Source organism: Megalops cyprinoides, chromosome 17, assembly GCF_013368585.1.
Source record: "Megalops cyprinoides isolate fMegCyp1 chromosome 17, fMegCyp1.pri, whole genome shotgun sequence".
NCBI classification, from domain to species: domain Eukaryota; kingdom Metazoa; phylum Chordata; class Actinopteri; order Elopiformes; family Megalopidae; genus Megalops; species Megalops cyprinoides.
In genome coordinates this window covers 9,087,885-9,114,294 of record NC_050599.1, presented here as the reverse complement: position 1 = coordinate 9,114,294, position 26,410 = coordinate 9,087,885, and the positions used below count along the sequence as shown (strand labels likewise).

General features: G+C 43.2%; 1 protein-coding gene across 6 annotated transcripts in view; it reads right to left on the bottom strand.

The window, feature by feature from the left end:
• Positions 1–228: 228 nt before the first annotated feature.
• asxl2 (ASXL transcriptional regulator 2) overlaps positions 229–26,410 on the bottom strand; it is a 65,921-nt gene continuing 39,739 nt past the window's right edge. For all 6 annotated transcript variants that reach the window (XM_036549935.1, XM_036549936.1, XM_036549937.1 and 3 more), the window contains 7 exons: positions 23,379–23,499; positions 19,287–19,433; positions 15,965–16,128; positions 11,485–11,581; positions 8,660–8,765; positions 3,647–4,286; positions 229–2,403 (listed from right to left, as the gene is read on the bottom strand). In XM_036549935.1, the coding sequence (XP_036405828.1) occupies positions 319–2,403; positions 3,647–4,286; positions 8,660–8,765; positions 11,485–11,581; positions 15,965–16,128; positions 19,287–19,433; positions 23,379–23,499 (3,360 nt within the window). In that variant the 3' untranslated portion in view covers positions 229–318. The remainder of the gene's footprint in view (positions 2,404–3,646; positions 4,287–8,659; positions 8,766–11,484; positions 11,582–15,964; positions 16,129–19,286; positions 19,434–23,378; positions 23,500–26,410) is intronic.

The following is a 26,410-nucleotide window of genomic DNA, read 5'->3' as shown; positions in this document are numbered from 1 at the left end:
CATAAGAAGTTAAACAAAAATTCCACAACTAAGGAAGGCTCTGTCAATCCCAGATATCTCATTATTTCTAGAAAAATATTTTTGTAATTTTAGCTTTTTTCTTGTTTTTTGTTTTCCTTTTGTTTCTAAACAAAATAATGTGCAATAAAATGTTTTCCTCTAAGTGCAATTTTTTTTGTCACAATTCACAAAACACAAGTGACTCAAGTCTAAGTACAAGGTGCTGAGTTTCTTTCTTAACATCATCACAATGAGCTCTCCAGCCTCACCTTGTGTTTTAACGGTTACATTTCCTATGAATGCACACGTGCTAGTGGCCTATCTCACCACTAAGCAGGAGACACAGAGTTTGGAGGGACCTATGCAGTCATCATGACAGAAGGCCCCGCACCCCTTACACATGATCATGGCCTTCAGCCGGCAATAGCATTTGGAGGGGGAGTCGTCCATGCCGGAACCTTCCGTGAAGGCCTGGATGGGCGCCGCCTCCCCATGGCCGCCGTGAGTGGTGGGTATGGCGGTGACGGTCACGGAGAAGGACATGACACTCCCGCTGCTGGAAGCAGGGCTGTAGCTAGGCGAGGTGCCGGTCTCTGTGGGGCTGTGGTTCAGCGGGTGGCCGTAGGGCACTTGGCTTTCCGAGGACGCTTTCCGCACGCGGTAGGCGGCGGCCTGGCGGGGGTGGGGGCCGTCCGCGCTCGTGTGCACCTGCTGTCGATATGGCTCTGGAGTCACTGATATGGAGTTACCCTGTACGTTATTGCCCAGCTCGGGATGCCCCGCGCGTGACTGGGGAACCGGGTCCATTTCTTTGGTTCTTGGGTCAGCGTTGCTGCCGCTGCTGACGCAGGCTGCGTGGACTGAGATCTCCCTGTCAGGCTGGTGTCCGAGCGACGAAAACTCCGACTTTATCTTCAGCTGCTGGTGAACGTCTGGCGTTTCGTCCGAACCATCCGAGGGTTCCTGGTGCTCCGTTTTGACCCCCGAAAGATCCGAGTCCTGGCCCGTGGAATCGGGAGGTCTGTGCGCAGCCTCCTCTTCCTCGCCCTCTGTGTACTCCGTCTTCAGGTTCGCCAGAGGAGTGCTGATAGCCAGGTGGGCCCTCTTGCCACTCTCAGAGCCTCTCCCATACGTGGAGATGTTGAGGAGGTAGTGCCCCGACATAGCGGGCCGGGACAACCTCTTGCGGCCCAGGAAGCCGACGGAGAACCTGGGCTCGCTGGGACAGTGCGAGGGGTGGACGAGCCGGCACATCTCGTGCTGGGGAGGCTGAGGGCCGGGGATGAACTGCTGGCCGTGCGCCCTCTGCATCAAGGTGTGCAGGATCTGCTCCTGGGTGGCCTTGTTCAGCATCTCCCGCTGGTGCTGAACCAGCTCCACGCCACAGGGCCTGGCCACCAGGATCTGGCCAGAGAGCTGTCTCTGTTTCTCAATGGCTCCCGAGCCAGCAGCCAGTGAGCTCTCATCACCCGTGACAGAACTTCCCGGCACAGAGGCGGAAAATTTCCCTTTGTCACCTGAGGGCGCGATCACAGGCGGAACCTTTGTGTGGGCCTTTGGAAGGATCTGGTCCAGGGGGACCTCCTTTCCCTGAAGGAGCTTGGTGACGAGGGGATTGTTAGAGGTGATGGAGGAGCTCGCCTTTGCAGTAGGCCCTGCGGCTAGTGGATTCTCAGGTATCTTTTGACTGAGCGTTGGTGTGGGGGATGGATGCGTGACTGATTGTGAAGCTGTCACTTTCGCCCCCTGGGAAGCGAGGGTAACATGCTGCTTTCCCAGGACCTCAGAGGAATTTGATGGCTTTTGAATGAGTTGAGACCCCGCTTTTCCCACAGCAGAGCTGGCACTTGGCTGCTCTGGTAACGGCTTTTCTGGTTTTTCACTAGTGACGGATGGGGCTCTCAGACTCGAGGCCTGCGATGAGGTGGGGTCTGCCTGCAATGGATTTGTGGAGAATGCAGGACGGGAGGGGGTCACTGAGGTGGGAGGGGCTTGAGTAGTGCCCGTGCCTGACGGGATGGGTGTGGGCGATTCAACTCTGGAGGCTGCTGATTGGGTGGCAGGCTGTAATTGTGTTCCAGAACCACAGGCACGAAAGGAAGGCGTCCTGGGCTCTGGCTCTGAGCCGAGGGGTAGAATCCCTTCCTTGGCGGTACCCCCAGTCTCTCCGCCACCCCCTCCAGGCCCTGGGCCTGGAACAGTGCCCTCTGATGTGGACACGGCTGCAGCGGCTGCTGCCGCAGCTGCCGCCCGCTGCAACCTGGCCTGATGGGCTTTGGCCTTGATATCGGCCAGGGTGCGCGCCCCGGTCCGGCCAGGACTCGTGAGGGGTGCTGGGATGGGAGCCCTCGGAGAGACCTGGCCCCCGGCTGCTGGAACTGGCACAATCCGTGAGTATGGGATCTGCACAGAAACACACACAGGGAGGAAAACGGGAAACGTGTTGCTGAATCTGATTAAAAACTGATTGGGTTTAAGGTTACAGAGTACATCACCTGAACTTCACTGGATGAATCAAAGCTGTGAAAAAGAATCCATGACTGATCTACAGTTTGACTTTTTTTCCTGTTGATGAGGACTCGCTGAGACGAATTTAGGTTTGGCTTACCAATCAAACAGCAAGACGGCTAAAATATTCAAAGCCTGGATTACGCCATTCTTAAAAAGATACATTTCTACTCTATAGCTTTGTCCCATTTAAAATTTACTCTGCAAATACCTATGTATTTTACAATGACCCTACAATTTATATAGTAAATGCAATGTACATACACATTGTGGTTAATACACATCAATTATATGAATGTAATTTCACAATTGCAAATTCTGCATACATGTGCATATACAGAGTGTGCCTAAATAGCTACAGACTGGAACAGACAGACACTAAATGTAAAAAAGACTGACTGCTCAACATGAATTTCATGTTCCAATTAAAAATGCACAGTAAGTTCGAAGGTCATGGACGAGGTGTGCTGTAAAAGGGCAAAATTTCAAGTCACTAATTAAAAAATGTAAACACACAAATTTAATATAAAACCCCACTGAGATCAGACTCAACAACATTTTAAACAATTGCTGCTTGGGTGAGGTTAAAATGGTCATTATATTTTAAGAATCTTAATTAATTGTGGAACAACTTCGTATGAACTATTTAAAGTCATAACATATACAGACTCTCCATGGGAAACCAGCGGAAGCAGGCTGACTCAGCTCAGGTTTATTGGTTTTCCATTATTATTTTCGGTCACCTCAGCCTGCTAGTTGTGCTGGCCTACTTATCAGTGGGCTGTGGGCGGAGTTCGCTAGCTGTGTAACCACCTCACACTTTTCACCATCACCCCTAAAGGCTGAGGAGATAAACACAGGCTGGTGGTGGAAGGGGTGCACTGCCATTGCTGAACACAGCTAACATATGAAATCTTTTTTTTTTTTTTTTTTTTCAGAAAGACTTCAACCATGGGCTGTAGATGAAATTGAGACATTCAATGTGAGGTTGTACTATATCTGCGGTTATGGGTAGTGTGACTTGAAAAGCAGTCATTCTACAGGGTCAGCCTGCTTCGGCTCCAGCTCATGCTAGCCTTGCTCTAGCTCTCCAATGGGAAAGGGGTAATTGAGTCAGGGTGCCCCTCAGAGCCATTACCTTGAGTGGAGGGACTTTCGGTGCTGCGGTCTGATCGTTGTTCTCGGGAGATGCTCTTGGGGGCGTCTGAGGTGGGGGCGGTTCTGACACCCGGGGCCTCTTCTCGGGGCTTGGCGCCACTTCCTCTTCGCCGGGGGACTTCCTCTTCAGCGGCTCCGGAGTCACCTCCATGCGGTCCGCCTCCGGGGTCTTGCTGCTGGGAGACTCGGTCGGCGTGCAGCAGGCGCCTGGGCTGACCTTTGGCTCATTCCCTGGAGGGAGCTGCGCTGCGGATCCGTCCTCACCTCCCGGCCCTTCTCCCGAAGGCAGGGCCTCGGAGGCGACCTCCTCTGATTGGACGGGGCCAGCCTTCGCGCTGGGCTTCGGTGAGACCGTGTCAGCCTCAGACGGAGGGCGTTCAGGGCCCTGCAGCTGGTCTGGGGCTGTTTCTGCCTCTGCTTCTGGATCCTCATGCGGGGACCTCGGCGTGACGAGGGGGCTTCCTTCATCCTTTGAAGTGTCTCCCTCCTTGACTTCCTCTCCGAGTTCAGTCTTTGTGTCAGCTTTCTCGGTGGGTAGAGGAGGGGTTTGGGGTTTTGAAGGCTCTGGACTGGGAGCAGCCTCCGTTATCTCTTTGGATTCTTCTATGCTGAGCCCAGAACTGAAAGGGAAAACAAAAAAAAAATGAGCAAACACTGAAGTGAATCACTAAAAAAAGTCATTTTTGGTTGCTTCTGCTTTTTGGTTGCTATCATGAAATTCATTGTTGATTGTCTGTCTGCCTTAGTTTAGTAGCATGATTGCCTAAGAACCAAACATCCCAACAGCCCACTGTATAAAGGTCACCCGTCTCAAGGAACTATGCATAATTCATCTGTGCATGGGTTTTGCACTCCGTATCCGAGTGTTCATATTGCTTTGGTTATCTCTTAGTCAATTTGCTCACAAATGAGACAATGGACCCCATATCTTGGAACTGGAAAAAATGAATCAACAAAGGTATAAAAGGGAGATTAATCAAAAAGTATATGCAATATGTTAACATGTCACTCTACTATAAAATGTTGTCACCTACAATTATACTTACTTGTCCTCAGGTCACCTTAGGTCATCATCTCAGAAATATCTGTGTGTCCCCTACACTCTAAAACTGAAGGCCAAATAGCTGTGCAGTTCCCCAGTCTATGGAATGCCTTACCAGAGCACATCAGGGCTGCACAGATGGTCATTACTTTAAAACCCCTTTAAATATGCATCTTTTAAAAAATGCTTTTAACTCTGAATAAATTTCCACAATCTCATTTTAATCTGACTTCTTTTAAGACTGATTGCTTTTATACATTATTCATTTCCCCTGTATTTTCTGTATTTTTATCAATAATACATTTCTTTATTTTCATTTTCTTGTTGGAAAATGGCATGTGTGAAAAGCATTTAACAAATGCAATTTACTATTATTCTAATTATTAAACACACTGAAATGCATCACAGGCTTCCTGTAAAAAATGATTACTGATTTTTTTTTTAGTGGACAGTGTTGTCTTTCCCTCTCCCTGGCCGTGTTAGCTTGGCAGCCTTTTGACTATCAATCCCAGCATGCCCGACAACCCGATGAGGTCACTGGGCGTGTGGCTGGCTCTGTGTATTCATTACTCTCTACTAAAAAAAGCGGAAGCTCTATTTACATGCCCTGTCATCTGCCGGTGTCGGGCGGTATGCGTTATGAATTATGAATGAGAGGCAGTCCCGCGTTGAGCTGGTTCCATTCACACGGCCCGGTCTGCATGCACAGGGCGGGGGCTGACAGTGGCAGCCTCCTCACTTAGCCACTGCGGCTTCACACCGTCTTTCATACTGATCTTAAAGCCTGCATTCTGAAATCACTCTGCCGTGGACAGTCAGTGTTGTAACAAATGAAGCTTTCAAATCCAGAAATCGTGGAAAAGGTAAAAGCATGACATTACCATGTACATTTATGCATATTAGTAGTAAAATAGATTAAGGCTAGTTGTTATAATGCCCCTCCCCACCCCCACACCACCCTTCCAATTCATGAAAAAGAAACAAGAAAAAAAAGGTTGAAAGGGCTTTGGTATTATCCCTTGGCCTTTGAAACATACAACACAAGAATTTAAATGTCTTATTATAGAAGAGTGACTCACATTTCTGTTTTTAAGCAAGACAATTAAGCAATGAGGTAGATACAGGTTTCCATTTCTACCCTCTCAATAAGAAAATATGGGCAGGGGAGAGATTGGGGCATTACGTACATCTCTCTTTTTCTGCCTGAATAAAGAGAGTTGTGTGTGGAATCTAGAGTACAGAAGAAAAAACGCGAACAAAAAGATCTCTCCCTAAAAGGGGAACGCTGTAAACATGCTTTTTACATTTTGTAATAGTTAAAAATGAACTCCAGGCATTCCCTTAAGTAAACACTCTTTTAAATCATCCTATGTCTGTTTGCTTTTCTCTTCACCTGGACTACCCCCCCCCAACCCCTCCCCAACCCCCCACACCACCCTTTCATTCTGCTTAAATTCACAACGTTGGCTCTGGTTGCTCAGCAACTAAAACCCCCAGGGAGAACAGTAAGCAAACCTGGTCTAACAAAATGAGACTAGCCTGTGATACGCACCAGTCCAAAAAAAAAACTTCCGAAAGACTTCCCATAGATTATTCGCATGGTCATGTTCACCAAACACTACTAACTACATTAGTTGCTACTACATTGGAGGCTGTGTTTGCCGTTGTGATGGAGGCCATAAATCAAGGTGGTGACTTAAGTGAGCTCACCCAAGATAACATTCAACTATGCAAACATTGTGCTGTCTTAAAGTGTGGAGTATGAACGGTCAACATTTCATTTAGTGTCACAACCTGTATTCATGTCACAAATTGTAACAAAATGAACAACTGTAACAAACAAAGGTATGGGCATATGGATCCTAGCAGCAAATGCAAGTAGTAAGCAAATGAGTAAATTACTGTCAAGTCATTTTAATTGAATTCACTCTCTAATCAGCTGGGAAGAATATAAATAAATAAATATAAAATAATGATAAAAAAAAATCATGAAAATAATAATTGCCAGCTGTATGTTTTTGTTTGCCACACACTTGATTTTGAAGCTGTTAGCTTGTTAGGCAATGCTTGTGGCAAATTCATAGGAGATTTGGTAGCAAATGTTCAACAAATGAATGTACCTATGGTGTCCGACAGAGGAGAAACAAGACTAACTGAAGCCTCATGAAGTATTCAGAGGACACTGGAGTGTACTGGATAGAGATCAGTACAGTGGAAAATGCAATCGTTCAAGGGAAATGGCCTGTCGTGTTCACTATGAATAATATTGTGGCCTCACGGAGAAGCAGTACAAATGGTAAGTAATTGACTCAAAACTGAAAACTATTATTTTCATGTTGAATTCTAGAATGACTACCGGAATAAAATTGATTGCTTTTGTCTATTGCAATGTACTGCACCAACACTATTAATCACTGCAGTACTTAAAAAGGGGGTGGGGAGGGGACCGCTGCATATCCATACAAAAGCTGACAGACACAGAAAACCCGTTATCAAACTGGCTGAGGTATGGAGTACCATCTGTCCCTTCCATCATAGCTCATCTATTTGTATTGAAATATTGGATTTTACTGCATTTGGATAAATACAATAAAATGTAACATGACTATCATTTCTCTTCTTCACTGAGAATGAACGTGAGCATTAGCTGGATCACGAGTAAGCCTCCCCAGATTCTGCATGGATATCAACCTGCCTCGTCTGCTAATCCTACGGTAGATGTGACTGATTCAGTCATAGGAGTGCAGAAACCAGCTTAAGCCCCTATTTCTAAAACAATCAGGGAAGCTTGAGAAAGGGGCCACAGCAAACTTGATTTGTATTGAAATCCCTGAACTCATGCAGATGTGGTTTTGCTTCACAGCCTCACATAGAAGTGGGTTTGCTTAATGGATTTGTGTATTAAATAGCAACCGGCCCTTCCCGATTTCTTGCAGTTCCTCTGGGGACTGCAGGAATACGACATTTCTTGTGGTTTCCACTGGCCTCTCAAAAAAAGCATGATGCGACCTACATCACCCCCATAGGACTGCTTCCTTTGTAACTCATGTCAGAATTTGTTTGCTTTCTCACTGTGGAGCAATGTGCTAAAAACATAAAACATGTCAGCACCGTTACCACATATTCCTATAAAGCCTTATTTGAGCTCTTCTGTTGCACCTGTATATGTTCTTTATACCTCAATCACAAATATACCATAATAATATACCATATCAGTATTACAAAAAAATCAACAGTTGTGACTACAGCATTGTATTCTGCCTTAACTGTGTCTCCTGTACAACAAACTGCAGCTTATTAGTTTCTCACAGACTTTGGAAGCAGCTGACTTCAGCTCATCTCATAACTGTTAGTTCACAGATATTCATTCGGTACACAACAGGGACAGGCGCTGCGAAAGTGTACCTGATATATAATCTGTATGGGCTAGATAACAGAATGAACACACTCAGATTTAAAAAAAAACATGAATGGCTCTGCACATCTGCTAGAAATAATGCTAGATTTAAGTTTAATAGTTTGTTTTTCATTGTTCAAACCCTATCCTCAAGGGTGACTAAAGCATCACTTATGGCCTTTGTGTTTAGGTACAGTGTGAAACGTAGATGCTTGTGGCCTCTCAGCTGAACTGATGTGATTGAAGAACAAATGACGAATCTGCCCACGAAGATGCAGAGATGCTTCATGTGGAGTTGGAATCACAAAGCGTGGTTTTGCTTCAAGCCACCATGAAGGTGAGGTTTTGCTGAAAGGATTCATGTAGTTGCAGTTTTGTGTCGTGAATTCTTGTAGATGGGTTTTTGCATTGTGGGTGGAATAATGCGATCAGATAACATGATGTTAAGGTGTTTTAACCTACAGCCGGTGGCTATAAACGAAAAGCAGAACAAAACCAATAACAACCTTGACAGTGTAAACCTGGGCGTCCAGAGAGACATGCGAGTGGCTTACGTTTGGCCGTAATAGCTCTCGAAGAAGTGCTCCTTCCACTGCTCCATCTTCTTCTCCTTCTCAAACTCCTGCCGGATCCTCAGCCGCATCTCTGGAGTGAACTCACCTGAGGTGCGACGAAAAAACACTCAGGCCTCAGTCCCACAGGTAGTTTCATTTTCCATAATTCATCATAAAAAAAACAACAGACAAACAATCACTAACATAAGTCCACCTAGTTATGGGATGATGGGGCAAATCTTATACATATCCAGCAACAATTAATCTCATATTCAGGTTTCTTACAGAAAATGCCTAAGGGTTTCTCAGTCCTTTCAAACATGCACTTTTGTACTGTACTGTATAAGTTCTGCTCATTTCTGCTCACAGACTTCAGATACTATTTCATGTGGTCACACAATAACTGCCAAACCAAGTACCATTAGGAACCTCTTTAAATTTTGCTTCTTCTCTATCTTGATTTCCTGCCCGTTACATCAGCATAAATCATCCAGTACTTTTCACCATAATCTCTCCTGTCTACACTCCACATTTAAGACACAATGACAGCGGTTCATTGTAGTCCAGTGCAAGCCAGTTGTCTCATTCTGGACACTAAGCATTATGTGTATATCCGACCATGCTAACTGTGTATGTGTTACACCACTATATGTAGTTATTATGATGTCATGACAGACATAATGCATGTTACAGCTTTCTGATTGCTGGAACGCAAGATAAACACGTGCATATATTGTATCTACCATTAGCAGAATGATATTGCTATTACAGAACATACCTGTAGGTTTGATTTTCAGCTAACCTTTGCTGCCACACTGGCCTTTAGAAAGTTATGCGAGACTGTTAATTCACTGTTCATCTGCATTGCCTGTAGCACTTCAAATAAAACTTCCCTTTATGGTGAAGCTCCATCAACTTCCATTTCACTGGGGAGAGAATAATTTATGGGCAAGCATCCACGCTATACCCTGCCACCCACTGACTAATACTTTCCTTTTCCAGTTTCTCAGGTCTTGTATTTACTAACTAACTAGATTGTCAAGAGGTTCTATATTAGATCCACGAAATCAACTCTTTGACTTGTTTATGCTATTGAACTACTCTTTGTTAAATTTGTTAAAGTGAGGTCAGAGGTCAGACAAGAAAGAGAGAGGACCAAATTTCAGTAAGTCACACTCATATAACTTACATTTACATTACATTTATTCATTTGGCAGATGCTTTTATCCAAAGCGACTTACAAGTGAGGTACGACTTCACTGCACTAAGGCCACCTTCATGAGACAGTGGTGCACAACTGTGTTCTCCTGGTTTCAATGAACAGACTAGTAATAAAGATAACTGACTCGGTGAATACTTACTGACTGCAGGCTAGTATAACAGTAAGCTGACAGGCCATAAGAGCAACCACAACCACAGAGATTTTGATCCATCCACAGAACCCTTGTGGCAATAAGATTAAGATTATTTTTTTCACCAAAAAGTGTTTTTCAATTTTCCACATGGCTATGTTTTTGTCATTATGTCTTCTCAAAACATCATGAACACAAATCAATATGAAGACAAAATACCATTTGAGATGGCAGCAAACACCTGCACACAGCAAGATTCTGCAGAGGCATAGTGATGAGAGACAGTCTACAGCTTTCATTTATTGTCATTTATACCGTCAGAGAGCTAGCTGGGTCTGAAAACTCGACAGGCAACTTTTCACCCAACAAAAAAAAAAAAAAAAGACAAAAGCCTCATAAAATGACCACACGTCAGCACAGTTTTAGACTGCCTTCAGTACAACTCTGAGAAGTCAAGGAAACAAACCAAGCCCAGGAGCATGAAACGTGTCTTCCAGACCCTCAAGATGTCGTGAGATGAAATCTCGGTTGCACCGCTGACTCCGAAAGGTTACACCACCAACACAAAAGAGCTGTTCGACAAAATAAGGGACTGATGTGCTGCGAAGGCATTTCTACAAAATTGGATTCCCGCATTTGGACTTTCATTTTGGTTTATCAGTGATATGGTGAGCTTGAGCAGATGACCTGTGGCTGTTTGAAAAAGGTGGCGCTTTTTATCTTGGGCTGGGGGGAGGCTAAAGATTCCAGCAAGCCCTATCATTTTTCCAGAGCATCTTTAGTCTTTGACTGATAGATCCAAAGTCCTATCTTGTCTGTTTTTCTGAAGGATATCAAAGAGGCTGCTCGAGCTGCTTGACTTGTCTCACCCTTTCAGTCTATCAGCCTAGCGTGTAAAAATGAAATAAAATAAAATAGAAAGGTTGACATTTCTCTGGCTAGCTGTGCTATGTGCTGTAAAGTATAGCATTGGTATTTTTTTTTCAAGACTGAGCTTATTTCATCCATGAGTGATGACTGAAATAAACCCTTTTACTGTATCATTATATATGCTGAAACCCTTAATTGTATTTTTTAACCAAATTCTATTCCAGGCAAAAGACATGGCATGTGAAACAAAAAGCAGAATATAGCACTCCTGCTGCATGTTTTTACAAATATATTATTTGTCGTAATTGACAATATATTCCATCTGCAGATGTTACTGCAGGACATTATCTAAAGTACTTCGTTAAAAGCAGAGTTTTTATTCCCTGAGATACTAACATTCATTATGAAGGCCTCATATTAACTCTAACAGCTCTGCCCTTGTTTCTGAACTTTTGAGCGACATAAATATAAGACATGGAACAAGTCAAAGAGAGGCTTACATCTACAGAGGCTACAAAGACAAATAGCATTTTAACTTTTAAAGTGAAACAAGTGACTCATCTTTGAAAAAAGGAGAATCTACTGGAACTGAGTGATACAGACCTTCTGCAAGTCTTTCCTTCCAGGACTGCGCTGCGGATGTGAAGAACTCATTGTTTAAGGCTGAGCTGCTCAGCTTCAACTGGCCATCTGCACAGGTCTGGGATAAAGAGGGGGGGGGCACTGTTAGAACCACAAACATACAATCACTGCCGCCATAATCATCATTATCCTCATCATCACCCTCACTATCATCATTATGATCATCACAGTCATCATCACATCCATCACCACCACCACTACCAACAACACAATCATCATCGTCATGGACAACAACACAATCATTACCATCATCATTATTACCACCACCACTACCACCATCATAGTCATCATCATCGTCATCATCATCATCATCATCATCATCATCACCACCAAGATCATCACATCCATCACCACCACCACTACCAACAACACAATCATCATCATCATCATCAACAACAACAACAACAACAACAACTACAAAAACAGCTTAACCAATGTCACTCAGTGAGTTCTTTCACATGAAACAGAACAGGAATTATGATTTTGAGATAATTGCAAAGCCATCTGCTTTTATAGCAATCCTGCTCTATTTTGCTACTTTGTCTGCTTGAGTGCATAACAGTTTGACAGATTCCGGAGTTAACTAGGAGCAGAGTGTTAAAGCCAGTACCCGCTGCCACCACCAGCATTAGGTGTGAAACTGGGCCATAGAGTTTCATCACTTATGAGCAGGCCAAAGAGGTGGGACCATCCTGTCATACCCATTGTGTTCCCATTCATCTGTGTCCTGGTCCTTACGCCACAAACATCAATGCCAGCTCTCCATTCTCACTTCCCTTTCCTAATCTCATCGTACACCTGGCTGTGGTTTGTCCCCAGAGTCTTGTTACAGGCTTACCATACCAAGGGGTAATTTTTGCTGGGTTTAAAAAAAAACTGAAGTCACATTCCATCTGCTGAGCAGATTCTGCACAGATTCACATCTTTTGCATATCTTGTAATCTGCATACTTCATGATTTTCTCTGAGACCACTGAATCAGCCTATTCAAATAAAGATCAGAGCATTTGCACACAACCTAAGCAGCTCTTTACGGAAAGTCCATTAACTTCCCCCTTCCCTTCTTGTTAAGACCGAGAACCCTCAAGTGCCTCCTGGTGCCTTCGGTCAACCACACAACACCCCCACCTCCCCATTCCACTCCCAATGAAGGTCTGGCTGTCAATCGCTGCTCCTCACATCACCCTTTTGACAGCTCTGATACCATAACTCTGACTCTATCCTGTCAAATGTTCAATACTCGCATATCCCGGGGATATCTTTTAAATGGATAAGGTGTACTACTTTATAATGGCTCCTGCCAGGAAAGGTTGCAGGTTCAAGTCCTGGATGAGACACTACTTTTATACCCTTGAGCAAGGTACTTAACCTTCAGTAAATGCATGGTCATATAAATGCATAACATGTAAAATGTAAGTTATGCGAGTTGCCCTGGATAAGGACTTCTGCTAAGCAATTGCATAATAACAAATGGCTTTTGTCTGATAGGCGCTATCTCCGCTACAGTCCTGTTCACTCTGTCTTTGTAACTACTTTTTCTAATAGCCCCTAAATTATTGGTCTCTGCATCTCTATCTACAGTGTAGGTAACTGTTTATTTAAGTTAAGAACACACGCAATCACACATGCAAACCTTTACAGGACATACCTTTATGGCAGGTTGTTTATGAAACAATAAAAAATGCCATCTATGAACTGCTATCTAAAGAATTCCAATTTAAAAGAATGATTGTGGGATGGTTATCTCAAGGCCCTGAAGCCTGCCACTTAGTAACAAATGGCCGTCAAAGTGGAAACACCTGGTCTTCACCCTGTTCTATCTACTCTCACTAAGGTTTGCAGAGCCTTTTCTCCCTGCTGCAAATCGGATTACTTCTGACTGCTCTAACCTATCGCTGGCCTTTATCAACCCCATTCAAACAGTTTCCATGCGCGTACAGTATAGAGATAAACCGACATCCAAAAAATGTTGGGCCTTTGCAAAGGAATTTTAGATAACCTTCATGCTAGAATTGGTACTGCCGGCTGGCATTTGGCTGACAGAAGTCTGTACTTTAAAATATGCAACAGTTTAATGCCCACCCAAAATAGACTTTGCCAAGCTACTTTATTGGCCAAGCAAGACTCCTGTAGACTTTCAACTGAAAGCCAACAGTGTTACTTTAATATTCAAAGTACATTCTTTTGGAATAATGTTACGATATGCAAAACAGTAACAAGTAATACTCTTCCTGCTAATCATGGATATGAAGTGAGAGAGACAAAATAATTAAAAAGCTTCTTATTTACATTTAGGAAAACAATAATTAATCTTCGCCCTTAAACATAAGTGTTTATGATAGGATTAAATTGTGCCACTGGTCAAGCAAGCTGGAATACCCAGTGATTCTGCAGGAAAGGAAAAAATGCCCCACATGGTACTAATTCCCCCCCGGAAATGTTGTGTACTCCTACAAATAACGGTTTCTCATTCAGTACTGGCCAAAGATAGCCATAACATTTCAAAACCTTTGAGTTCATACAGGAAATGTTGCGACCCATTGCAAAACAATAAAACAATGACGTAAAGAACAGCACACAAAAATGACAATGTGAGACCAAGCGAATCTGATACACCTGTGTTTGCCGAATGAATAAAGTCCCCCGTTCACCGCCAATAAGATCATGTGCACCTTGTATTGTGATACTTGAGCCATGGATGATACACTCAGGGGTATAAAATGCTTGAGCAAATCTGTCTGGAGCCAACAGCTACTGAATGGAATCAGTCAGCTTCAAACACAGTAGATACAGTAGGGATTAGAATAACAGGATGAGTCAGATATGATAGCAAGCCAGTGAATCAATGCTGCCTTGATTGAACTGTGCAGTGACGGGTATCGCGGTGGGACCTGAGACAGTCTTCCCCAGGAGACAGCTCTGTCACCGTTGCAAGGCATGATGGGATGTGTTTCGGCTCCCCAATTCTCTATAGGCTGGCCACCACCCTCCCCTTGAGGGTAAATAACTCTGAGGAAGTTACAACGAAAGTTAAGAAGTCCAAGCTCTGACTCAGACTAAAGTAAGTAAAGAAGAAAAAAGAACACTTAAAGTCATTACACCAACATAAGGATAAAGTACAGAAAAGAGAAACAAAAACTGGCAGACCAACTGACGTCCCTGCACCACACTCCTTTTTAAACACCTGCACTAAATTGCACCTATCATCAATGCTGCAGCAAAAAGAACATCTTTGAGGCAGATATTACTATAGTGCAATATGCCAATGACTTAAATACTTCATTGTCTCATTTTTCTCCTCATGCATATTTGCTGAATACTCTGACCAGAGACAAATATAGAGCAAAGGGTACTACACAAAGCTGTGAAAGCTGTGTGTTCTTGCACGTCCTCTGCAGAACAAGTGAACAGTACAGCAGAAACTCCCCCGAGACAAAGGGTGATGTCTGTCTGTGACATTTCGCGTAGCATCTCCGTGAGGCACAGATCTGATGCAATGAGGTTCTGAACGCTAACGTGACCCCCCTGTTCACGGATCACGCGCAGCCTCCCGCATTTCGCCTCTGAGCTACCGGCCGCAGACAAGAGCTTCAACAAAGTGCGTCCTGTTCGTAAGCCGTGTGCCCGTGTGCCTTTAATAACACACGGGAGGAGTGAGCGAGTTCACAGGGATCGAGTTCCCCCCCATTACGGGCACCGAACAGAATGAGGCCTCCACTCCACCGGGCAGTAAATTAACGTCACGCATGAAAAATGCCAACCCTTGCCTGTCTTTATCGGAGCTCTGCTGATGCAGGAACATTGAGCTTTCTTTAAAAAAAAAAAAGGGACCCATTCGACATGTACATAAGGCTGGAATTTATTCACCGTGTCACCTTATCGTCCATTTAATGGCCTCATGCCAATGAAGTCCTCCCTCACAGCAGAACATTGTGGCTTCCACCCCACTCCTGTCATGCTAATGATTTTTAAAATCACACCTTATGCTACCAGGCTCTCAGCATTAACAGAAATGAATTAGGTGTAATGGCCCTGCATAAATGTGCTTGTGAATAGCCACAATGTACCACAGAATAAGTCCAGCACAGAATATACACTGTATGAATGTCAATTACAAGCTGAGCAGGTTGGGCTGATTAAATTCAATATTACTACACAAAAGGCTCTGAAGAGTGGTACGGCCCTCCTGATGTAGAGTGGGCCAGCACTGTGACTTAGAGGTTACGAAACATGATCAGAGCTAGAGGTTTGATTCCCAGAGTACCTGCAAGGTACCAAAATACTTTTTCAGTAAATATCCAGATGTATAAATGCATAATGCACAAAAAAGGCAATCGATGAAATCCAATGAAAAGCATGACTTCTCAGGGGAAGAAAAAAAACTAAACGCTGAGCAAAACAGAGAATTAAACAGGAAGTGACGTCAGAAAGGGGAGACCCACTTGTCGGTCCACCTCCGGGAGGAGGGCGAGGAGGCGTTGCTGGCACTCCGTGGGCAGGACGGAGAGGGTGTGCTTGTTGATCAGCGCCCGCAGGTTGGTGTTCACCAGGATGGAGTCGGGCGTCTCCACGTCGATCTCCGCGCACTTGGTCCGCTTCAGCTGTCCTGCAAGACAGAGCAAGAGGCGGGTGAGAGCGCTGGCTCTTACCTGTTAATACCTACAGCACGCACGGATAGGGCAACAGCGGCATTGACCTGGCGGCCAAGGAAATCGACTTGCGACCAGAATTTTACAGCTTGGAGGTACTAAACCAGAACAGAATAAGCAAACATCCACTTGTGCAAGGGATACAAATGCAAGCTAAGTGAGTTGCCCCTGGACAGTGGCATCTGCTCAGCAAAAGGATAACGCGCCGGAGTGTAAAGTGAAACTCCTCTTGAGAGCGGCTTGAGAATACTTTGTAACTTAGCATAGAGCACAACGTTTGGCACCGCCTCCATGTTTGCAGTTTCTTAATCACGCTCCATATGATTGACATTATTATTTAATAGCAAAGGAGAAACGGCTGCAGTTAAATATGATGGGGTCTCTGCCTGGTAGCGATGCCTTTACAGAGTTAAAACCCTACGATGACTCAAGTACTTAGAATTTGTTAATTGCACTACTTCCCCATTCCCTCCTGAAATTCTCCTCCATTCTCCTTAAAGCATATTTCTCTCTGCTGAATTATTGCCTAATAGCCAAAAGCTTCTCTCCTCAGTCGTCCCCATTAAATTGACTCCAATAAGAAAAGCTCTTCATGCTCGGCGCTTGAGGCAAACACCAGGGAAGGAGTTTTATCTGAGATCTCTCAATTCCATTTAAAAATGTAGTAGCATTTGAGAATGACGCATTGCAGTGGAGCCTGTAGTGGGGCTAAATATATCATTTAATAGAGCGGTGAATACTGATACTTCAGAAAACATTCACAAAGAAGGAACTATTTCTTCATATATAAACATTTTTTACCCTAATTTTCTAAACATTACTGAAAGGAGGTAATCTATGGAATTTTATTCATAAATGTTTAGAATTTATCTCAACATGTGTGCAATTTCTGTTCCAACTTGACCAATAAATCCAATGTTATATCATAAAATATTTGGTGAACTTTTGATACTCACAAGGCAGAATTCACTTAATGTAGCTGGCCTTTTTGAGATTCACACAGCACGTTTGGTTTAAAAGGTTCCAAATGTTGTCCCTAGTGTAAGAAAGAGTTGCCAACCAACACTAGGTAGTCTTCTATCAGCTTTCTTTGACTAGTAAATATATAAATATGTATTTTTAGCTCAATAAATACATTGAAAACATATTAACTATTGCCATCTTGGTATATTGAAATATATTTCTGCTTTGCATTTATATATTTGTATGTATGCAAATGTATTTGCAATATGTTGTACTGAACAATATATTTCTCCAAATATTACAATATATTTCATTTTCATATGAGCACTCATAATTCCTTCAGTTTAATTTTGTCTTGACATGTTTTTTCTGCCAAATAGTGTTCCTCAAGTTTATTTTTAATCTAATATGATGAAATCGCTTTTCTCATGAAATGCAATGTACTGTTTGCAAATATGTAATATTTTCATATATATGAATAATTTCAGTCTGTATTTTCTCAGGTTTGATAATGTAACTGTGATACAGGACATGTGGGCATGTCTTTTAGATGGTGTATTTAAAGGTTTATTCTAGGTTCTTATCGGTGATAACAGATTGCTTTGGCAGCATCCAACTGATACAGGAAGCAGGACCAGAGACTCAAAACAGATAATAAATATAACCTTTAGCTTTTCAGAGGTGCTTAAGGAGAGAAGATGCATCTTACATGAGGTAGAATTCATCTGTGATGGTCTTCAGAATCCACAGATTCTGGCCGTTCATTTCAACTCACTTGAACTGTAAAGTGGTAGCAAGCAGTCCATAGCAGAGAAGAGCTTGGAACAATCATGCCACCATCATTATTACTGTAAATTCATTTGACTATCGTGATGACTTATGTAGATTACAACTTTATATATATTGTTCATGTATATAGGTGGATATCTTACTAAAGCAATTCAGTTAAAGCATCTGGCTCAGGAGCACCTCAGCAGTGCCTCAGTCTGTGAGATCTGAACCTATAACCATCTGGTTATATGGCTAGTTTCCTAGCAAACACACCACTCTAGGGATCCATCAGGAACACGCTACAGGCTTGTTCTTTCTTTCTGGCTATGTCCCCTCCCTCACTCCACCAGCCACAGTGTTTTCCTTTGGTTGTCATTAAGTTCAATTCACAGCGCAATAAACACATGCACCCAGAGGTCCTTCATTATTCAGACCGTGGAATATTAAACCGTTGAGCTTCAGGGTGGGGAAGCGTTGAGCATTGGTGACAAATTCACCATGTGAGAGGTAAAACAGGAATTCTCCTTTCAGTTCAGGTTGGTTCACATCCCTAAAGAGTCTGACATACAATTTCTCTTCTTTAAGAAGTATGCAATTTCTCTTAACTTCTTCTGTTATGTGAAAGAAATTCAAATGCTGTTTTCCATCTGTTCTGTCCCGCTATTGTGCTGTCTGATACACTTACTGGCAGACATTTCTCAGAACATTCACATTGAAATTTGCCCCTGACCAAATGCAAATGATTAAGAATTCTAAAAGCAGGCTCCTCCATTATAAACTTGTGTAATTAAAATATATCTATCAAACTACAGTGCAGTAAATATCATCTGTAAAAAAAGTAATAAAGTCTCATTAGTGCTTAAGGGCAAGAACAGCTCAGTTTGATATATGTGTTATGTCTAAATGCCAGCATTTTATGCAATATCACACTTTCACATGACCTGACTGAAAAACACCAGCACATTGTACATTTGTAAGCTGGGACAGTCAAACCAGAAGGAATAGTTATAAACGTCTGTTAAGACCATTGATGCATTATTTCATTTTCCTTAATCATATGAACGAACACTGATATATTGACAGTGACAGTACCGATGTAAAAAGAATAATAATAATAACAAAATTAATGGGGACTGGAAGGTAGGATCTAGATTCAATCAAATCCCAATATGCTTTGTCCTTACTTTTGAGTAAGCAAACCATTAACTTTCCTTTCTCTTATTCGTATAATATATTTTTCATTATTTCAGCGACAGTCGAACTGATAATGTCATGACAGAAAGGAAATAAAATTCCACATGTTTAAATTGAACACTAAAAAGTGTGGAGAAAAGGCCCACTGCTGCTGGACTCCAGTCAGGTTCTCGACCCCTCCACTCACGTGCGCTGAGCCGGTCCGACCGCTGGGTCATCTTCCTGGTGCTGACCGAGGGACACAGGTCCGTTTTGACGGAGGAGGAGGAGGAGGAAGAGCTGGAGGAGTTCTGAGGGCTGGTGGAGCGTTGCGTTGACTGCTTCATCTCCCACGCTGCCAAAAACACAGAAAGGTTGGTTAGGTCAGCAGTGTAGCATAGGAGCATAGTCCTAAGAGGCAGGACTTGTAACTGAAAGGCTGCTGGTTCAATTCCCCGCTGGGGCACTGCTGCTGTACCGTTGGCCAAGGTGCTTGACCCAGAATTACCTCAGTAAATATCTAGCTGTATAAACGGGCGACATGTAAAAAGTATAACCTATGTAAGCTGCTCTGGACAAGAGCATCTGCAAAATGCCGATAATGTAATGTAATATCCAGTCAAACAACTATAAAGCACAAACAAAATCATTCAGGCTGTAACTTAGAGATGCCAAAACACTACAGACAGTTTTTCCCCCTTGACTGTTCCTGCTGCATATTTTGTGTTATTTACCATTACCATTCCAATATGAATGGGACATTACTTAATTCATTTTTTGCTGGCATACAGAATTGATTGTTAAATGCACTGGAAAATTACAATAAAAGTAATAAAAAGTGTATAGTTTTATTTCACTACCCATTATTACACCAAATTAGAAATATCCATCAAATCTTGATAGACCCACTCAGTATTGTATAACTAATTGGTATATGACTAATATTTAGTATTTTGATGTGGGTTTGCTGAGGTTTGTTTGTCTAAATTTGTATCTGTACATATGAATTTAATACTATATTCTGCAGGTTGTCCTTAGTATTGACATCTACAAAATGACTCAGTAATGACAATAATAATAAGAAGTCTTGTTTTCCCCATAAAATGTGCCTTGTTCAATAAAAGCTTGGTTTCTTCTAGGACTACCTTCCTAGCTAATCCTTAACCTTATGTACAAACAAAATGAGGTTTAACTTTAAACACACTGACACATGCTAGATATTGAATTTCTGAAAGCAGACCACAGATCCCCCTGAGTTACTTATCCCAGTTTTTCCCCTCAGGGAAAATAAGGACCAATTAAAGAGATTTGGAAAAGTGCTGAAAGCCCCTTCCTTACCTTATTAAGCACATTTTTTATTTTATAAAATATAAACCACTATTGTGCTGCTTAAACCAGACCCATTTCTCACCTCTGTAGTTTGGCAAGTGTGTGGATACTGTTTGCACAAAAGTGGGAAGATCTTTTTTTATAGTAACACTGTCTTACAGGGAGGTGTCTCAATCTTACTGCTGTGCTGCTTGTTTTAAACAAACTTAAGCAAGTAAGTAATGTATTCGGTTGCATTCTTACACCACGTTTTGACTCTATTTCCACACCTACTGCACTAAAGACGTGCAGCAAATTTGTTGATCAAAGTCACGGGAAAAACACCGCAGCAGCTGGGAAGCTTGTATAAGTCCACAGTATTCATTTGTGATTCATTTGTACTCTGAATGCAGACACTGGGGCTCAGTGCTTCCTGTTGATTGGCTCTGCCACGGCAGCATAACTAGGCACAGGAATCCAACTACTTGGGCAAAAAACAAAGTAAACAATGTGCAATTAAACTGAAAAAAAAAAAAAAATCAAGAAGACAGGCTTTGTTATCCAATCCAATGCACACGCTAGTGGTCCTGGCCAATAAAAGTGGAGCGTGTTGACTGTTGCTCATATAATGTGGGCGGCTGATTCAGGGGGTCCCTGCTGGGTTTGAAATGTCACACTGCTGCCAGCGCTTTACATAAGATAGTTTAAAATAAGCCAGATCTTTTCAGTCAATAGGTTTTGAAAGAAATGAACACAAAGTCTACAAGGTCTACTCAAAAACAAATACTGTAGTGACTATACACTGTTGTGTTATTGTCACTATATAAATATACAGAAAATTGTGCCGTCATAACCCATTCCAAATGTCCTTAGTTACGCAGTTTATATAGCTAACCAATCAGTTTGGGCCACTGCATCCTCTCCTCTGTGCCCCAGGACCACTACTGACATGACAATAAGTCTTCATGAACTCCATAAAGAGGCGGAGCCACAATTAGCTGTCAGTCACTGACTTGTCTGAACCAACCAAAAGACTGCTAGACAGAAACACTGTATGCTTGTTTAAATCAGTGATTTGCTTACAACACATGGTAGCTCCACCTATTTTGGAGTTCATGGCACCTTGGTCTCTCATCCCTACTAGACACCCCTGAAGCCATAAGGACACCCTCCATGCAAGGTGCATCAGTTCAGTGAGAGACACACTGCCAGTCTCCTACTTTATCTCTCTCTCTCCCTGTATCTCCAGCTTTGTTCTGCTGAGTGGCTAAGGACACCTCTGTGAAGGAGAATCGCTTAAAGCTCATTCAGTCTCTGACACACAGCACAGGGATCTGCGAAAGAGAAATGGAGAGAGACAAAAAAAAAGGGACGAAATCTGCACCGATCTGCTGGCTTAGCCTCACGCTCCATCTCCCTTCCCTTTTAAATCAGAGGCGCTTGATCACTGAAGGGGCCTGACAGCCCTGCAGTAAGAGTCAGGCCCTCAATTTGGCAGGAGCTCCGAGGGGGGGCAGGCTCGGCGGGCTGCGTCCCAGCTCCGGCATTTCAGGTGCGGGGCTGGGAGGAAGAACCACGCCTCTGGACTGGTGGGAAAATCTCTTAAGAGCACATCGTTTAACTTGCCAGCGAGGAATAACGGCGGTATGAGCTGGCTGAAAACGTTAAGGTCAAACAACACGCGGACAGAATACACTCAGAGCGGCCTGAGAGAAGATATTACTGTCTTTGTTCATTCCGTTCTTCTCCAATAACGTATCTATTCATTATTTACTATGCCACTGGGAAAATAGAGCATTCGTCTCGCTGGAGGATCAACAAGGTTAATATGCATATCACTATGTTTGACACAGTTGTCTGAAGGAAAAGCTGTTCTCAAGGACAGCACAAAACTTTCAGAGAACCCTCCTTGCAACTTTGCTGTCAATCCACAACCCCACCTGCTGACAGTCTTCCTGCCAACATTTAAGTATAGCTAAGGACAGGGCAATGGTAGAGAAAGAACTGTAATTTCAGACCCTCTTTAGCACAGGTCTAAAATCCCACCCACACAGTGTAGCCTGGCAGCGCTGTGTAGCAAAGGTTATGTTTTGTTAGACTTAAGTGCTCCTTTAAAAAAAAAAAAAAAACAAAGAGCTGCTTCTGGGCTCCTGCTGCATGTACGTGGGCAGAGGGTAAAAGCGCTCCCTTCAGCAGGGGGCAAAAGGTTTGTGCTATCCTCCCCCCCCCCCTCTCTCTCAGCCCCCCCCCCCTCCCGCCAGCTCAGGAATTACAAGCCTGAGAACACAAAGGCATTTCTACAGGTATAAATTGAAGAATTTCACATAATCGCACAGGCAAAACTACTCACAAATTAAAACATTTAACTTGCCACAAGTCACAACATCAAGCTGTTCAGCGTGTTCCTGCGATCATTCCGTCATGACTGCCCCCCAAAGCGTAAATATATCAAGCCAATTTGGAATTACTCAACGCAAAAAAAAAAAAAAAAAAAAAACCAGAGCTGAGAGCTGTTTCTCAGACCTCAAACACACAAACACAACAGGCACAGCGAAAATGAGCTGTAGCACAGAATAGAATTACACAACAGCCTAAACTACTGAGAGCACTATTACAGACATTAAGCCTCCATCGTGTGCCTACAGCCACTGCCCCCCCCCCCCCCCCCCCCCACACACACACACACAACACACACACACCACCAGCCTCAGGCACATGCTTACAACGGGGATGAAACTGCTTAGTTAAAGCAAGAGCAAAAAAAAAAAAAATGCTCAGAATACTAATATTCCGGGAAGGCTGCGCTTTTCTCTGGTAGGTCACTCTGAGACCCCCGCTGGTGCATTTAAAATGTTAATTCTGCACGTTTACCACCCGTGCCAAAGCAAGTCTGTAGCTGTCCCCCGCCACGGTCACCATTGATCCGTTTAACACCCCCCCCCACCCCCCAACACCCCCCACCTGCCGTGCCGAGTTTTCAGCAGACACCTACCGGACTTGGCGGTCACGGGGTCAGCCATGTCTTTGACGGTTTTGAGGATGAGCCGGGAGCTGGAGGCGGAGGAGATCCCACCCTGTCTCCGCTGGTTTCGCTGCTGCTGCTGTTTCAGGGCCTACATGTGTGCGTGAGCGCCGGGGAAGAGGGAGAGAGGGAGAGAAAATATGTAAATTCGCCACAGCACAGTCTGAAACCCACTGAGGGCTGTTTTTCTGTTTTTTTTTCCCCCCTTTCTCCGCTCATGTCTTGGAGCACCTGGTGAATGTGAAAGAGTTGCACCTGACACAGCTATGGAGGGAACGGAACAACCTCCGGTCCATGACACCCCTGCGCCTGGCGCCTCAACTGCCAAACACACATGATACAAATGTTTTGCTGCCTTGAGAGGATTAATCATCCAAAACCAATGAAATATACACAAACAATGAGAAAGCCCTTCCCCGTTGATATAAATATAACACAAAACCCTGTGGCGCTCTGATCCGCCACACATCAATATTTCAGACGGATTTCCGACAATTTCCCAGCCTTTCAACCACAGTTTTTCTGTTACTGTTTTTTTTCCCCCGAACCTTGCTCCAACCGTCCAAAAAATGTCACAACTTCAACAGCCGAAGAAAGCTTAGCTTGCCCTCCGTATTGACTACTACTCTCTCCTCTCGGATCTGTTGGCAGTTTGTTGCTTTGATGAAGCCGTTAACATCGGCTCTACACAGCTGAAAATTCCGAGAGCTGCCCATATGGTATGGATTACAGCCTGTTTCTTCACTTTAATCTAATTACATGCAATAAAAGGAAAAGGGGGAGGGCCGAGTGGGAAAATGAAGCATAGGCTATATGGAAATAATGTAGAATTATATGGAAATAAATGTAATTGCTCTTTTTAGAGCAATGCAAATCATACCGCCTCTCAAAGCCATTCAGCATTTTTCAGAAATGATCTACAGACCGGAAACAGTGTTGTTTAATATGACTGGAGAAAAAAAAATGTATTCAGTGCTACATTTTACATTGCGTTGTGGTTGCGCTTTTCCTTTTTAGCAAATAAAACACTACAGACAAGACGAGGCACACAGAAGGCAACAAAATAAATGAAATAAAAACTCTTTTATGACAGTCTTATTACAACTGTAAATGGTACGCACACTTGGATTAAGTGCAGATAAAATGTGCTAGGATTTTTCAAAGTGATCAAATCAAGCAAGACAAAATCACTCACTCTCACTCTCGCTGGCAAGTTAAATGACTGTGAATTATTATCTTATGAATTATTAGAAGTTATTAGTTCACCACAATCTGATGTTGCAGTGACAGACATACAGCTCACCTCTTAACATTTCTGTCATGCACAGTGGTCAATCTTATATACAGCCATCTTGACAAATAGAATTTAGGACTGAAACTAGGTAAAGTGTTCCACACAAAAGGCTGACACCCACTGATATGTTATTTGGGTCTCTCTGTGGCCTTTTTATAGGAGAGTATCACACAGAATAAGACTGAATGCTTCCAAGCAAATGGCAGTAATTGGCTACTTTCCTTTCAGGTCAGGGTTACGGCAGAACAAATGTCTATGAATCTGAATACAATCAAGGGTAAGATGACTCTTAGAGAGCCTGTAACGGTGCATGGGTCTCAAAATTTTATGAATCTAAAGGCCACCAGGGAATTTTGAACATCTGCACTAACTGCACTTTATTCCTCAACATTTGGACTAAGTTCTTTTCCCATGGATGTCTTTACATTCATATATTCAAGCTGAGTGGCTAACTTTCGACACATCACCAACGGCTCAGATGCGAAACACATCTAGAGTAGCTGGAATTCACAGCTTTCGACAGTTATCAACTGCTGTCCAAATTTAAATGACTGAAAAAAGGAAGTACATGTTTGCACATTCTGACCATAGAGACAATAAGGAAGTTGCACTGAGGAACAAGGTCATATGCATATCAAGCAACAGCCAAAATGTGACAAAACAAACTATATCGAGTATGGCCTGTACATGGGTTATTATTTTTGGGTGAACACCGTTTCAATCAATAATTTCTTAATAATTATTTATAACACTATTCACAACCAGAGTCAACCTGACTTAACCGACTCAACCCAGTACTCCAAAAGAAGAGAATATTCAGTCACCGCAGCAGTTCTAATGTTCAGCCCTGCGTCTGTGCTGTAAATTGTTGGCATGTTCGGAGCCAGATGTCTGGCCCCTCGTATAACAAATGAAACGCCAGCCTTCCAGATGCGCTTCCGCATTTTTAATCAGGCCTTATCTGCCTTGATTGTGTTTCGTAGCGGGGGCACGGGGACCGGGGCGAGGTCCCATATGCTGCTGCGCTCTTCTCTCACGCCGTGAGGAGAGCGCTTCTCTTCCACAGAGCACGGGTGATTCAGCGTGCTGCAGAGTCTGCCTCCATCCCCCCGTACCCCCTCTCCAACTCACTCCGGCGCTGACCGATTCTGCTTCACACCACCAGGAACCTTCCCCTGGAGCCGGCTTGGGCTGGACACGGCAGGTGTTTTGAAGCGGACCAGCGTAATGTATTTGCTACTTATTCAACAACGTGCCTCTCTTTTCTTCGAGCCTCCTCTTTCTAATGTGTTGTAATTTTTTTTCGCCATGCACAGATATTCAGATATTCAGATATACACAGATATCTGCGGGAGTCCATCACGTGATGTTCAGTTGTAGAACGTTATTATGAAACAGTTGTGTGGTAACTGTTTCACCATTATATTCAATGTTATTATTGGTACTGGTTTGGTTTTGTCAATTTGTAGTCATGAAATAAATTGCATATGCTGTGAGATAATCTGCTTAACGACATATTAATAATCATAATGCAGTCATCATCAGTGATGATAAGGTAACAATCATCAACTAAATAAGTATAAGATGAATGTCTACTAATAACTAATAATTAATAATAATACCAACAATAATTAGAACAAGCATCATCAGGAACCATTCTGTAAATGTATTGCAGTCTTCACTATCATAACTGGTCTTTAACAGCCTG